Genomic DNA, 15,491 nt, shown 5'->3' with positions numbered 1-15,491 from the left:
TGCTCAGGCTCTGACTATCCCTGGGCTGTTGCCATCTGCCCTCCTCCTTTTATGACCTAATGTCTTTTAGACTGAGTTAGGAGAAAAGGAAGGAAGGAAGGAGAAATGAAGGAAGGAAAGAAGTCAAGCTGTTAGCAGAGTTTGAGATTTTATTCTATAGGCAACAAAGGACTTCTTCCCTCCAGCCTCCCTCCCCCGACACACACGTGCACACACGAGATCACTTATAGGAAATAATTTGGGAGGCAGCTGTTCAGGAAATAAATGAAGAGGCCTAATGAGAAGATCCAAATCCTTGGATGACTGTGCACTTACTATGACTCCTCTGAGTATCCAATTTATGTGAACAGTCAATAAAAATTATATGCAGGCTGCATTTCTGTGAAGTTTCTTCGTGGGTCAAATAAATGCTAAAGCTACCCTCCAATGAAATCTGCAATTCTTGCGAGGAGTCAATTAGATTATAAACCTTTTCATGATTGATTGTGGAAATGGGGAGTCTTTTTTTGCGATCCCCAGTGACAGAGCATTTATTTCTAGACTACAAATGAACATTTACAGCAGAGTCCATATAAGAAAATAGAACAAAATAAACAGGATCCACCACCTTTCTACCTAGGCCAAATTCCTGGAAATATTGAGCATAAGAACCAGTCAAGGAAAAGAGATGGTTAACTTTTTGCAGTGAAAGAAAAGTGACTTACTTCAGCAGATTATTATAAAGCTGCAGGAGGTAGGTCACAGGTTTTAGCTTCTTACTATACATTTGCTATATTCAAATATCATATTACTTTAATGTATGCTTATCTCTCATGCACTCTTTAGAGCCCAGGAAAAAAAATCACCTTTGGATTTCCATCCAGGATCACCTATTTCCATCACATGGGAGGGGTGACATAAGCTTTTGATGAATGAAAGAAAATTTACTAAAATGTAAAAAGTAGGCAAGGGTTTGTAGCCAACATATTAAAAATGATTGTAAAGCACTATCACTGCTAGCATGACTAAGATATATCTAGAAGAACACTTTCTGTCTTCTTGTAGCACCATTCTTTGAAAGCAATAGGTGTCCACAAGTATGTTATTAATTTAATTTAGCGGATCTTATCCAGAGTAATCTCCTGGCCAAATGCCTATATATCTTGACCCTGAACTAATCACAGTCATAAAGGAGGGCTTGCATATGAAATGTTCTAAGGTTAAAGACAGTCAAATACGTATCACAAAAGCAATAAAAACATCGAAAGGGTACATGAAGTCCTTCCTCATTTTTTTTTTTTCTTTTTTTTTGAGACAGAGTCTCACTCTTTGGCCCGGGCTAGAGTGAAGTGCCGTGGCGTCAGCCTAGCTCACAGCAACCTCACACTCCTGGGCTCAAACAATCCCTCTGCCTCAGCCTCCCAAGTAGCTGGGACTACAGGCATATGCCACCATGCCTGGCTAATTTTTTCTATATATTTTTAGTTGTCCAGCTAATTTCTTTCTATTTTTAGTAGAGACGGGGTCTCGCTCTTGCTCAGGCTGGTTTCATCGAACTCCTGAGCTCAAACGATCCGCCCACCTTGGCCTCCCAGAGTGCTAGGATTACAGGCGTGAGCCACCGCGCCCTGCCCCTTCCCCATTTTTTTACGATGTTTGGTTAAAATACAAGTAATGGTTAAAAATTACAGGAATTGTGAAATATTTAGCAGGTGCATGTTTAAAACTCAGAAAGTTGGCAAAGACAAAGAAGGCAATTGCTATTAAATTGCAATTTGACACTCAATTTTAGCAACATCTAAAAGCAAAAAAAAATGAAAGAATGCACTGCTTTGTACCTACCAAGCTTGCTTGATAATGTAAACTCTCAGGTATCAAAAACTCAACAATGATTTTTTTTTCGGTTAAAAGTGTTATATTCAGAGTCTACACAGACTAAAGCAGAAAGTTTTCTGCTGCTTTCCTCCCCCTCTTTTCTGTGTTATTTTATAGCAACTCTGTTGTGCTGAGATCCTACTAAGAATTGCATGGGCATCTATATTATGATAAGTAAGTACAACAAAAGTATTGAGGACAATAGGTATTTCACAAACATTAGGCTCCTTAAAAACTTTTTTTTCCCCTTTTGGATTAGACAAGTCACTGTAGAAATTTGGAAAACTCAGAAAAGTATAAAGAAGAAGATGAATAACCAGCAATTATTGTGTTCTGATCTCACCATCATCTTTCTCTCATTCAGGTTATTGTAATTGCTTTGTAACTAGTCTCCTGCTTTAATCTCTACCTAACCTCCCAGCCAGAGGGATCTTGCTAAAATGTTAATCAGATCATGTCATTCCTCAGCTCAGAACCCTCCAATGTTCTCTCATCACTCAGAATAAAAGCAAAGTACTTATGATGGCCTGTGGAGCCCAATGTATTCCCTCCACACCTGTGGCTTTCTTACTGTTCATTCATCATACCAGGTGATGCCAGGTGTACTCCTGCTCTCAATCCTTCTGCCTGAGCACTTTCCCACTAGGTATGTGTGCAAGGCTCATGCTCTCACCTCTTTCAGGTATTCTCTCAAACGTTATTTTTCAGTGAGGACTTCCCTAACTACCTCCATAAAATTGCAGGTCCTTCAACATCCCTGCCCGCCTTCTCTGATGACCCCATTGTCACATATAGCATATTATGTAGAGTTGTGTTGTTGTTGTTTTTTAATCTATTTCCTTCTGCTTGAATGTGAACTCCATAAAGTTGATGTTTTTATCTGTTTCATCTGCTGCTGTATTAGTTTTCTAATGCCACATAACAAATCACCCCAAAATTTAGTAGCTCAGGACAGACAACATCATTTACTATCTCATGATTGTAGTGGGTCTGGGGTTTGGGAGGGGCTTGGCTGGATGGTCCTGGCTCAGGGGCTTTCCTGAGGTTCCAATCAGATGTTGGCTGAGTCTGCAGTTAGCTAAAGGCTTGACTGGGGCTGGGGGTCTGCTTCCAAAGTGGTTCACTCACATGGCTGGAAGCTGGTGCATTTTGAACACCTTAGGTTGAAGCAATTGGATACAATTCCGTGGATCTAGAGCTGTGCTGGCCACTATAGCAGCCATTAGCCTCATGTGGCCATCAAGCACTTGTCATGTGGTAAGCCTGAACTGTGATGTGCTTTGAAAGTAAAGTACACTCCAGATTTGGAACAATTCATAAGGAAAAGAAAAGTAAAAGATATGATTTGATCAGTTAAGGTCCAATCAGGAGACAGAAATCAGACAGTAATTTCAACAGGAAAAGTTTACCGTAAAGAATTATTAAGTATAACAAGACAAGCATAAATATGTAAAAGAAAACCTTAAAGAATATTCTGAGGCTAAGGAAGTTTTCAGCGAAGGACAAACTTGGATGCCAGCCTCCTCCCCAAAGCTGAGATCATTGGAGAAGTTTTGGTTGTAGTCCAATGGATGGCAGAGAAGTTCACTGGGTTGCCCAGGCCAGAGGTGGTCCACAGTTGCCAGGAAAGTAGGAAACATGGCTCCAGGGAACAGATGGGCTAAGGCTGATGTGCAAGCATGTAGGTGTGCGGAGGGATGCAGAGCACTGGGAACCGATTCTCTGGCAGGGTGATGCATGGCCTAGAGTGCAGAGTGTCCACGTCAGGAGGACTGTGGAAAACACCCTTTGTGGTGCAGGCAGGCTGAGGCCAGTGGGCAGGCATGCAGAGGGAGTTTGGCCTCTGCTTTCCAACAGGGTGGCATGAGACCTAGAGTGTGTAGGGTTTACTTTGGAAGGGGCAATGAGGTGGTCACTGGGCTGAGGTCAGGGTTGTGGGCTTGCTGAGGGACTGCATACTCCGGGTGTGTTGCTGCACCAGAGTGTGGCCAGATGTCTCCACACATGTGCTTCTGATAGCAGCCTAGTAGGAGCAAGAAGAAAAAAAAATGGGGCACGGTGGCTCACGCCTGTAATCCTAGCACTCTGGGAGGCCGAGGTGGGAGGATCGCTTGAGGTCAGGAGTTTGAGACCAGCCTGAGTAAAAGCACGACCCTGTTTCTACTAAAAATAGAAAAAATTAGCCTGGCGTGGGGGCATGCGCCTATAGTCCCAGCTACTTGGGAGGCTGAGGCTGGAGGATCACTTGATCCCAAGAGTTTCAGGTTTCTGTGAGCTAGGCTGATGCCATGGCACTCTAGTCTGGGTGACAGAGTGAGGCTCTGTGTAAAAAAAAAAAAAAAAGAAGCAGAAAAGAAAAAGAAATTAAAATAAAAATGAAAAACAAAATGCAGTGCTCTGGAACCAAGAAGAGAAGTTCCTTTCTCTTGTGATGATACTCTATTGAAGAAAGCTTCACATTATGGTTGCTGCAAAGAAATTCTTAAAGCTTTATTACCACAGAGCTGGAAATGCATGGTGAATTTGGAGCTGAAGACAATAAATTGATAACTGACACACTCAGTTAATACTTTTATATTGAATCATGTTGAAATTATAATATTGGGATATTTTTGGGTTAAGTAATATATATCATTTCACTCTTAAAAAAACTTTAAAAAATATAATTAGTAAAAAATTTAAACTTACATATATGGTTAGCACTTGGAAAATGCTCAAATAGATATCTGAGCTAGGTAGGTTAGTTCCATAGAAACTGATGGAAGTTCCCAGGAAGGAAGTGTAGAGGGAGGAGAAATCCTAGTAGGAATCCCCAAACCCCTAAATTTATAGGTTGGTGTAATGGTTAACTTTATGTGTCAATTTGATTGGGCCATGGGGTGCCAAGATATTTCATCAAATATTATTCTGAGTGTTTTTGGATGAGAATAACACTCAAATCAGTTGACCAAATTAGGCAGACTGCTGTCCCTAAAGTGGGTGGGCCTGATCCACGTAGTTGAAGTCCTGAATAGAATAAAAAGAAAAAGGATGACCCTCTTCCAAGTAAGAGAAAATTCCTCCTGCCTGATTGTCTTCGAGATGGGACATTGGTTTTTTCCTACCCCAGGTATCAAATTGAAACATTGGCTGTACCTGAGTCTCGAGCCTGCGGGCCCTTTGGACTGAGACTACACCGTCAACTCTCCTGGGTCTCCGGCCTCCAACCTGTCTACTCACTGTGCGGATCTTGGGACTTGTCAGACTCTATAATGAAGCGAGACAATTCTTTGTAATAAATCTCCCTTTCTCTCTATCTCCATTTATATGTATGTGTGTGTATATATTAGATATATTAGAGATATATATATCGTATACATTAGAGATATATATATATGCACACACGCATATATAAAATCTGTTTCTCTGGAGAACCCTAACGCATAACACAGGTGGATATAGAAAGAAAAACCCAAGGAGTGCCAGAAAGGCTGAGTGGAAAGCACGTGGGAGATGTGTAGTAAGAGAGGGATTTTCCCCTAAAGAGAAGAAATTCTAGAACATGTTAGTATGCTGACAGCAATGATGACGAAGAGGGAATGGAGCTGGCAAAGTAGGCTATGAAGAATATGATGGTATATGTTTGGGGGGAATGTGAAGTTTTGCTAGGTACCTAGAGCAAGTGCAGCAAGCTTTCAGTGGTGGGATGGTAGGATCCAGGTGGGGAACTTCTCAGAGTGAGGGTAAATTACACTTTCCTTGGTGGTGAAATGGGGATATGGTTATTGCTCTTGATAGAACAGCTGCCCTTTCCTAAAAAGACTTTGGACTCTACACACTGGGGCTACGTACCTGACAGTGTGGCTTGCCTCTCTAGGGAACTAAGGAATCTTGCTCACCTCAGTTCCCCGTTTGGTAAACATCAAATGATAATAGCCACTTTGGTTCACAATAAAGTTTCTAAAAAGAACACCTGGAAAAGTGTGCATCTCAGAGAGTGTGTGTATATGCCCTAATAAAAGAATATGATCTCATACTTTGATTTTTTTTAATATGTTACCATGTTAATTAAATATTTTTATGGCTAGATTGTAACTTTCCTAGAGGACAGAAAGGAATAGATAAGCCTTATAAGAACTGATGACATGATGGCTGTATCACCCCTAATATTTCTCTGCTGTTATATTTCAAAGAGTTGACAGCAATAGAGAGACATTGAGTTATTCGGTCTAAGCCAAGGAACTGTTAATTAAATTCTTTGACAGCTGAATTATTTTGGCCTGAACTATCTGAACTTTTCAAAATTGATCTGATGTTTATACAAGTTTATTTCCTTTTCAAGAATCTTGGTATTCTCTTTTTCTCTTTCATACTTTACCTACTTTTGTAATAGGCTCAAATTAGATATGAAACACTACAAAATAAGGTGTAGATAAATTTCTATCAGAAAACTATGTATATTAAACAAAAGAACAAAAATGTGGATCTAGAACAGGGTTTTAGCAATGTGTTCTTATCTGACAATATAGGACAAAGAAATGTTTGGCTATAGTTTCTGAAAGCTATCACCGGAGAAGTGACTTGAGAAGTGATTCATTGAGGTTACCCTTTTAATTTTGGTCTGAGACTCCTCAACCTGGCACGAAACCTAGGTCATCTGAGCAAGTCATTTAACTCCTTTGGCTCTTAAATTCCTCCTTGGGAGATTGTATTATGCGAGCTTAACCTTAGGATAACCTTGGGAATGGAAAATTAAAGAAATTGAGACCTCCATACGGTCCATAAAATCAACACTCTCCACAAGATATCAAACAAGAGAGTCCTGTGGTTAATAAGTCCCTGCTGCACAAATCACAGGACTCAAAGAATGAAGGAAACTGGGCACAAATTGGAGAGCACCTTGGACTTGGGACTCTGTGCACTGGGGCTGTGTCCCTGACGGTGTGGCTTGCCTCTCTAGGGAACTGGGGAAACTTGCTCAGCTCAGTTCCCTGTTCAATAAAAGTCCGATGATGATAGCTACTTTGGTTCACATTTAAAGTTTCTAAAAAGAACACCTGGAAAAATGTGTCTCTCAGAGAGTATGTGTATATGCCCTCATGAAAGAATATGAATTCATACTTTGATATTTCCTTAAATATGTTACTGTGTTAATTAAATATTTTTATGGCTAGATTTGTAACTTACAAGTGCTGCCTATTATGACACACAGTGTCATTGAAGAGAACCGAGATAAGCAAGGTTTGTTGCAAAGGAAGCTTCAACTGATCTAAGTGGTTCAAGAGTAATAATGGAAAAAAAATACATCCCTCCCCCCGCAAAAAAAAAGTGACGTAGACTTGATCATATCCTAGGTCAGGATTCCTGAGTTCTCTGGTCAGTGTTAACCTTCCTTTTCTTGTTTACACTTAATAGTTGTGAACCCTAAGACAAGAAGTTCTTTGTTAAGGAGAAAATGCACAAATAATTATGAAGTGTTATTTAGTAAGTTAATGGGTTCAATGATTTCAGGAAGTAGAAGATTTTTGTTCCCCTAATTTTTTTGAAAAAATGTCAAACCTACAGAAAAATTGTAAGAATAGTATCATGAGCTCCAGAATACCTGTCAGCTAGATTCACCAATTACTGATTGAGACATTTGGAAGTCAGTTTCAGATGTCAACATACTTCAGCCAGATAGCTGTAGCATTCATCTCCTAAAGCATTCCTCGTATCACTATCACGCCTAAGAAAATTAACATCAATTAATAATATCACATATATGTTATACATATTTAGATTTCCCAAATTGTCCCCAAAACATTGATTATAGCTTTTTTCCAACCTAAAATCTAATTGAGAGTCACACATTGAGTTTGTTACATATCTTTTGTCTCTTTCAATCCTAGACTACGTGAATACCCTAGTCCCCTAAACTTTCATCCAGAAGTTTTAGCACGTATCACTGATTTTGCCTGAACCAGGCATTACATTGGCCCTGCAAAAATGATGGCTATAAAATTCTATCATGTCATCTGTATTCAGCAGCTGGCATAAAGAAGATATCTCTCATTCTCTCTCTCTCTCTCTGTGAACATCACTATGCACTCGTGGATATTAGTGGGGGGTGTTTTCATTTTTTTTTTTTTGATGGTCAAATTGTCCCAAATTTGGCAGTGGGATCTCCTTTAAGCTAGCTCATCTGTGTGTGTGTGTGTGTGTGTGTGTGTGTGTGTGTGTATCTGTGTGTGTTTTACATGACTTCATTAGTTTTTGAGCACTTGTAGCTTTCTGGCATAAAAAGTATGTTCTAGGGTCATCTTGATCTTTCGCTGCTCTAGACCTGAAACTGGTCACTTCTCCAAGGATCTCTGGTTCCTTCAAACAGGGAATGGTGTTTAGAAACCAAGATCTGGGTGCTGGGTGTTTCAGAGCAATGCGTAGATCCAGATTTGTAGGGCCTAAAGCTAATACAATTTAGAGATTTTTTTAAAAAGAGGAATGCAAAATTACATATGTAAAATTAGGTATATGGCCTTAGAAGAGATACCTAAGTGAAGAGTTATAGATTTGAAGTTTTATTAGCTATATTATTGGGATATTATTGTTTTTAGGATCTTTCCGTGAACAGAATATTCTAATCCAACACCACAAGATTCTTTCTTAGCTTCTGTCATTTCATAGTTTTATGTAAAACAGAATGAAAATCATGGTTCCAGAAATCATTGGTATATTTACTTGTTTATTCTATCTTACAATATTGACAAAAATGGGTTTAGAATTATAACACCAATATTCCTACCAAAAACAACCTACTAGTAAATAAAGTTCAAGATTTTTGTGTAGTTCTTCTCAATATGTTATATACCCTACTAAGTATATACAGTCAGATTACTATATTAGAATGTTATTTAACTTTTTCTGACTGGTTATAATATCAATTCAATATACAACTAATTTTATTTGTTTCTGCTTGGATTCAATTTTAGGGTTTGTTTTTTATTCTCTTTGATTTAATTTATTTGTTTTAAAAATGCAAAACATTTATGATTAAAGGTCAAAAAGGTACACTGGGAAATTTCACTTTCATCCCTATCCCTCCACCCCAGTCACACACATCCTCTATAAGGAATCATTTTTGTTAATTTGTGGTTTATCCTTCACAGATGTTTTTGGCAAAGACATGGAAATAGATATACAAATTCTTAGTTATCTCTCTTTTTTAAAACAAAACATCGTATATTATATATACTCTTTTGTACCTTTGCTTCCCCTTTGCCCCCGGAATATGTCCCAGTACTTACTCTATATTTGCTCATGGAGAGCTTCTTCATTCTTTTTATAGCTGGATAGGGGTTCTTTGTGTGGATGCTCTACAGATGATCTAATCAGTCTCCTGTGAATGGTAATTTGATTGTTTCCAATATTTAGGTCACTATTTTGGAAAATTGTATAGACTGCACTACGAATTAGCCAGAGGGAAATGTGTACCCAAGCAATAAAAGTAAGAATCTGGGAAGCATTTGAAGCCCATCAACCAGAACTTATTGAACAATTTTGGTTCATTCATTCATTCATCTGTTCATTCAACAACTATTACTGGGTATCAGGAATTGACATTTACTTAGAGTATTTGTTCTGCAGTGACCAGGTCTATGCAAACCTACCACCAAACTCTGAGGAATCTGAGGGGCCAAAGAAAGAGGACGACAAATCCAGCTGCTTAAAAAGAAACATTTAATAAGGACTTATAAACAGAAGCCATGTCTCAGGCGGCAGCAGCAAGAGGAGACAAGATTGTGGATCCTGGCACCATTACATTCAGGACATGGGGTTTATATATACCTTAGGGAAGGAATGTGTGGGACAATTGAAATCCACCCTTCAGGGAAAGGCAAGAATGCTATGTGAATCTGCCTAGGGGCAGATTTACAGTAACAGTAGATAAAGCAGAAATCTTAGAGACCTTCCTGAACAGGGGTTAATCAGAAGTCAACTCGGTGGATTGGCATCCTGAATGGAGTTGCTTTAGCTTCCACAGCATTACTCACCTGGATATGCTAAATTATCTGAGTTACCGAAAATGGGTTTACTAGGTTCCTTAGGGAAAGGTTGCTTGGGTTTATAAAATATGAGGCAGCTGACGTGAGACAAGGATGCTGGGAGAAAGTGGTTCATGGAATTTTGAGTTACTGCTACCTTTTTCATTGCCTACATACCATACATAAATATGTCCCCAAATATTTGAAGTCTATGTTCATAGACTTAGTGCAGAATTAGGACACTTAGCAAAGTAATCCAGGCTTGACTTTTCAAGGCAATATTCTCAAATACACACATATTAAAGACACACACATATAAAAATACATGTAATATATGTGTGTAATATATATTCTTCTGTAATGAAAGTGAATGTAAATCAGACCTTATTCTTAAAAGTTTGGTTTCTGTTGCATTCTTGGCATATATGAACCCAATTTTATCAGAAAATATGGAAGGGGGAAAGCCAGGGACTTCTCTTAGATTCAAGAGGAGCGTAAAGTTTATTGTACTTAATGCTGTATGAAAACTTCTTTCTCATGTTGCTTTCTTGTCTCAGTAAGAACTACATCAGCAGAAGGAGGTACAGGTTGCAGTATGAGGTATTAGGGTCAGATCTAAAGAAGAATAGTTAATTTGATTCTTATTTAGTGGTGCCCAAACAATGCAACGATTACCAAGAGTCCTCCCTGCCCCCAAACTTGTGATTACTACACTATGCCAGAGCTGTGTGGACAGCAAGAGAAAAAAGTACTTAAACAGTCACTCTCACCATCTTTTACCGAAGACTCGTGCCCATTAAGAAGCTCTTTGCATTAGTTTGTCCATAAGTAACACCGTACACAGTTCAATATGAAATTTCAAATTGACCTAAACTCCAACCCTCAGGCAGCTGGAACAGTAATTATAATCCTGGCAGGTCACACAGTTCTCTTAATTTCTCACTCAGACCCAGAACACCCACTACCGCAGGCTAGAAATTCAAGGCTCTGCAGTTTTAGGGCAGCCAGCCTACCAAGTGTCTAGGAAAGGATGTCCTGAAAACCTTCCTTCTTGCGGGGTCAGAAAGGCAGCAGAATTTGGGGATCAAATATCAACAGCCAGGTTTGGTTTCTTCGCTCCCCAAAGCCCAGGCCCGCAGAGTGAGAGTAAAAGGAAGAGAACAGGATGAATGGGCGAAGGAGCCAGCCTCCCGCGGGGATCTCAGTTGCTTTTTAAGAGCGACTTCCTCCTCCTATTAGCCGTGTGACTTCGGACGGGTCACTTAGCATCTCTTTAGCCTTCTTTCCTTTGTCTCCTAATTCCGGGGCAAGTATATCTTCGTCCCGGGAATGCTGAGAGGATCTATTGGAAAAATATGAGTAAACGTGTAAGATCCTGGCCCATGGTAAACCCTTAATAAAAAGTAGCTATTTTTAAATGGTGGTTATTACCACTGTCATTACTATTTCGTTTGTAATCACTACCGCCACTGCCCTCACCAACCTCTTGACGTCGCCAGCAGGATCCCCACCTCCCAGCCTGGCAGCTCCAGGCCCCGGTGACTCATTTATTTCTAGGACAGCCCTCTAGGCAACACTTTCCAGAACGAGCACTTCTCAGAAGGCAGGAAATCCTCTCTGGAAACCCTTCTCTTTCCGTCTCTCTCTAACCCAACCTCCCATTCTTGAGTCCAAACTGAGACCCAGAGGGATTCGCGCCCAGCACTCAGCCCAGGCTCGCGGGCTCCCCCGTCGTCCTCGCACGCGCGCGGGCAACTTCCCCGCACGCCGCTGCCCCCTGGAGGACGAGGTCGGGAGCGCCCGGGCCCTGGGGTTCCAGGACTCCCACCTCTGCCGGCTGCACCCCGCGGTCCCCGCCCTAAACTGGCGCCCGCCCGCGCGTCCGCCCCGCTCCCTCGCCGCTCTCGCTGCCCGGCCACATCTCTGCCTCGTACCCGGAGGGACCATGTCGAGGCTCAGCTGGGGATACGGCGAACACAACGGTGAGCGCCTTTTCCTGATCGGAGGGGGGCTTTGCGCAGGGGGCGGCCGAGGGTGCTGGCCCGATGCCCGGGCGCCCGCAGACCGCATACTGCTGATCTCTCACTTGCAAGCAACTTTTCGATTCCTCTTTCAACTGAGAAGCACTTCTCAGAGCCGAATGCAGGAAGCGGAGGGCAGCTTTGCCAGTGTAGACAGGGAAAGCCTCTTTTGTGGAGTGTTGGTAGTGGAGGTGAGTGTTGGTGTGTGTTAGCTGTATCAAGATTTCCCAGATCCTCGAATCTTCTCACATAGTTCGTTCACCTTCGTTTGAAGAGCAGAGGACTTTCTCTCGTAACAACCCTTATCAATTAAAGGCTTAGAGATTAGAAGTCTGATGACATACTTTAATGAAATAAGGACAAGTTCGCTTTTAGTCTTTTAAGCTCATTATTCACTTGGGAAAAACAAATCATGGAAAATCTTTGAAAATGTATTTAAGAAATCTTAACTTGCATTGTGACACTGAAGATTAAGTTGCCTTCTTGGCAAACCAAAAATACTGCAAATTTCTTAATAGCTCTCACTGTAAAATATTCCCACAGCAATTTGCAGTTGGTTGACTGTTACTGTCGACTTTAGTAAGCCTTGAGGTTCTCGCTGGGAAGTGAAGTTATATTTTGGGCTACTTCACTTTTTTCTTGCTCTCTTTCCACGCTTATCCGTGCAGAGACTGAAGATTAGCAAAGGATTATTGAAATTATAAAACACTGATAAAAATTTATTATAGGAGAGACAATAATAAGACGTATACGTTTCTTCTTGTATATCCTAAGTTAGCAAAAGTAAAGCATTTTTCTTGTGTTTACATTAAACTGAATTGTTTCAAATAATGACTATTTGAAATAATTGCAAAATGACACCAAGAAAGCCTTTAGTGAATACCCGAATTAGGGCTGTGTCAGCTCGATTTAGCATTCCACAATGTATACATATTTCAAAATATCAATCATGCTGTACACCATAAATACGTACAATTTTTATTTGCCAATTTTAAAAAGTAAATAAATAATAATAGAAAAATTAAGGCTGTGAATAATAATACATTCCTTTGATTATTTGCATGTACATTATTGAACAGTACTGTATAGACAAATTTTATGGAAAGTTTACTTTCACAAACACAAAAATTCCATTCCTAATTGTACCCTGTTTAAAGTTATGATTAACATGCTAGCTTAAACATGACAGGGTGTGAAATTTAGCACTTTAATAATCAGAAATGTAATAGCCAGATTTTTTTTTGGATTGAGGTCATAATCTTACTTTTTTCTAATTTCCAATTTATGTTTAGGGAAAAAACACAAAACAAATTTCATTTCCCTCTCTGCTGAAATCATTTTTATTATTATTTTTTTAAATCTTTTTTGTGTGAGGAATAGTATAGCTGATACTATTGTTATTTAATAGTCACTGGGTGGCACCAGTGCCCTCATGGTACTTAAGAAGAAGAAGGGTATATCAATCGATGGGTACTGATTACTCTTTAATAGGTTAGAATTTATTGGCCCCCAAAAGGCTCATCTTCAGAAATTTTAAAAATCCGTTTTAGAAAAGCCATTTATAAGGAGTGATTTTTGCATTTTTGTTAGGAATTGTAGGACTATTCCCTTCTTTTAGATGAAATCACTCTCTGAGGACCACACCTTTAAGTAGATTAACCGTGGCAAAATCCTACTGGAAATGTGTTGTATCTTGACTAGGCAAGTTTTGTTGCCTGTTTTCTGTTTAGACATTGGCAAAACCAGCCACTGGGCAGATAAAAGGAGACAAACTGGGAACGGCAGCACTGATAAAATGGAACATCAAGTGGTGTTTGTGAAAGGTACCACTTTCACAAACAGCTTACATCTTCCACCAACCTTTGATTGTCGTATTGGTTTAGTTCAGGGAATGTGATGTTACTGAAAACTGTGTTTAGCATTGAATCGATTGAGGAACCATCATATATCTCTACTTAAGAATGAAGTTTAAAGTTGAACATTTTAGAAAATTTTAAAAGGGTGCCTTTTTGAAAGGCAGGGAAATGAACTGACTGTAGTGTTTAATCGATAATACTGGGTATTTGATGCAAAGTATTGATATTTTTATTTTATTTTGGTTTCCTTTTTCTTTTGAAAATAGTTCTGGTTATAAAGAACCGGAAATAGGAGAGCAAAGGAATTAGGAGGAGAAAGAAGCTCTTTCCTGATTGGAAAAATGTCAACAACATGTTGTAGCACATGCATTGCATATTTGAAATCTAGTTCTCATTAGGTTAAACCATACTTGGTGGCAGTAAAACAGAAGGCAGACACATACCTAACGTGTCTGATTTGCGACCTTGATGCGGTTTTGACTTTTTGAATAAAGGATCAGGATGACAGTTGTCCCTTTTGTTGGAATTCAAATGTAACATTGGCAAAATAACCACAGAAGGATCTTGTGAAATGTAGAAAGGGAGAAATAAATTACAACTTAACTTCACTGCAGATAATCAACAATATTATATTTCTGGACGTGGTACAGCCATTTTATTTGGATTATCCTATGTGAAAAATTTATATATTTTTTTGGTATGCCAGTTGGACATCATGGTAATTGAGTTGAGGCCTGGGTGACACTAGAAGATACCAGTGAGTGATAGAAGAAAGAAGAATTAGGGACAGCATCTTTAAGAGGGACACCCTTTCTTTGATGTACAACTTTCTCAGCTCCTTTGACTCTCCCAACCCCACAAACTTGACCTCTGGAGCAACCACAGCTCTTTCTTGGAGCTGAGACTGAATCTCATTGTTTTCCATGATGAATTGTGCTATTGTTTTCATTTTGGTAGAAGGGTACCTTTGGAAAGTACTTTATAAAATTTACATGCTCCTCTGTCTACAAGTGTTACTGTAATTCTGAAAATGACTTAAAGCAAACCAGGAGTTTCCCACATCTATAATAAAAACAACTGGTCTTATAAAAAAAATTAGATGCCGAAGTTCTGAACATGAGAATCTCATTTTATTAATTTTTGTTTTTTCTTCGGTCTCAAGTCTCAAGCACAGTACATTATGCTCAATGAATGTTTGTCGAATGAAAGAACTTATTTAGTCCTTTCTTTTGGTCCTATATATTCAATCAAGGTCCTGTTCATTGGAATGAATTTTTCCCTATTGCCAATGGTGATCAGCAATCTCCAATTGAGATTAAAACCAAAGAAGCGAAATATGACTCTTCCCTCCGACCCCTTACCATCAAGTATGACCCAAGCTCAGCTAAAATCATCAGCAACAGTGGCCATTCCTTCAGTGTTGACTTTGATGACACAGAGGACAAGTCAGGTTGGCTTTTCTTTTCTTTTTTTGCGGGAGAGAAGGTGAGGAGTTTGGATGATTAGGCTGTACTTTCTTATCTTTCATATTTTATATTTACTAGACCTGGAATTTGCCAAATTAAAATATATTTTATTCTTCATGTGAATTGAGATATCCTTTGTATATTTGGACCTTCTGATAATGTTACCTTAAAATAATACAAAAGAGTATTTAGAAAAGGGTATGCTGCCTGATAATTTAAAATTGATCTTAGCTTGTTATTATAACTTCACTTAGTATTTATAATTATGAAAATATTGAACTTTAGTAGTATTTT

General features: G+C 39.3%; 1 protein-coding gene across 1 annotated transcript in view; it reads left to right on the top strand.

Annotated features, from left to right (window-relative positions):
• Positions 1 to 11,799: 11,799 nt before the first annotated feature.
• Positions 11,800 to 15,491, top strand: part of CA13 (carbonic anhydrase XIII) — a 31,183-nt gene continuing 27,491 nt past the window's right edge. The window contains exons 1-2 of the mRNA XM_012643599.1: positions 11,800 to 11,836; positions 14,984 to 15,181. Of these exons, the coding sequence (XP_012499053.1) occupies positions 11,800 to 11,836; positions 14,984 to 15,181 (235 nt within the window). The remainder of the gene's footprint in view (positions 11,837 to 14,983; positions 15,182 to 15,491) is intronic.

Source organism: Propithecus coquereli, unplaced genomic scaffold, assembly GCF_000956105.1.
Source record: "Propithecus coquereli isolate 6110/MARCELLA unplaced genomic scaffold, Pcoq_1.0 Scaffold2, whole genome shotgun sequence".
Taxonomy (NCBI): Eukaryota; Metazoa; Chordata; class Mammalia; order Primates; family Indriidae; genus Propithecus; species Propithecus coquereli.
The sequence above is the reverse complement of the archived record's forward strand: the minus strand, read 5'-3'. Positions and strand labels throughout refer to the sequence as shown.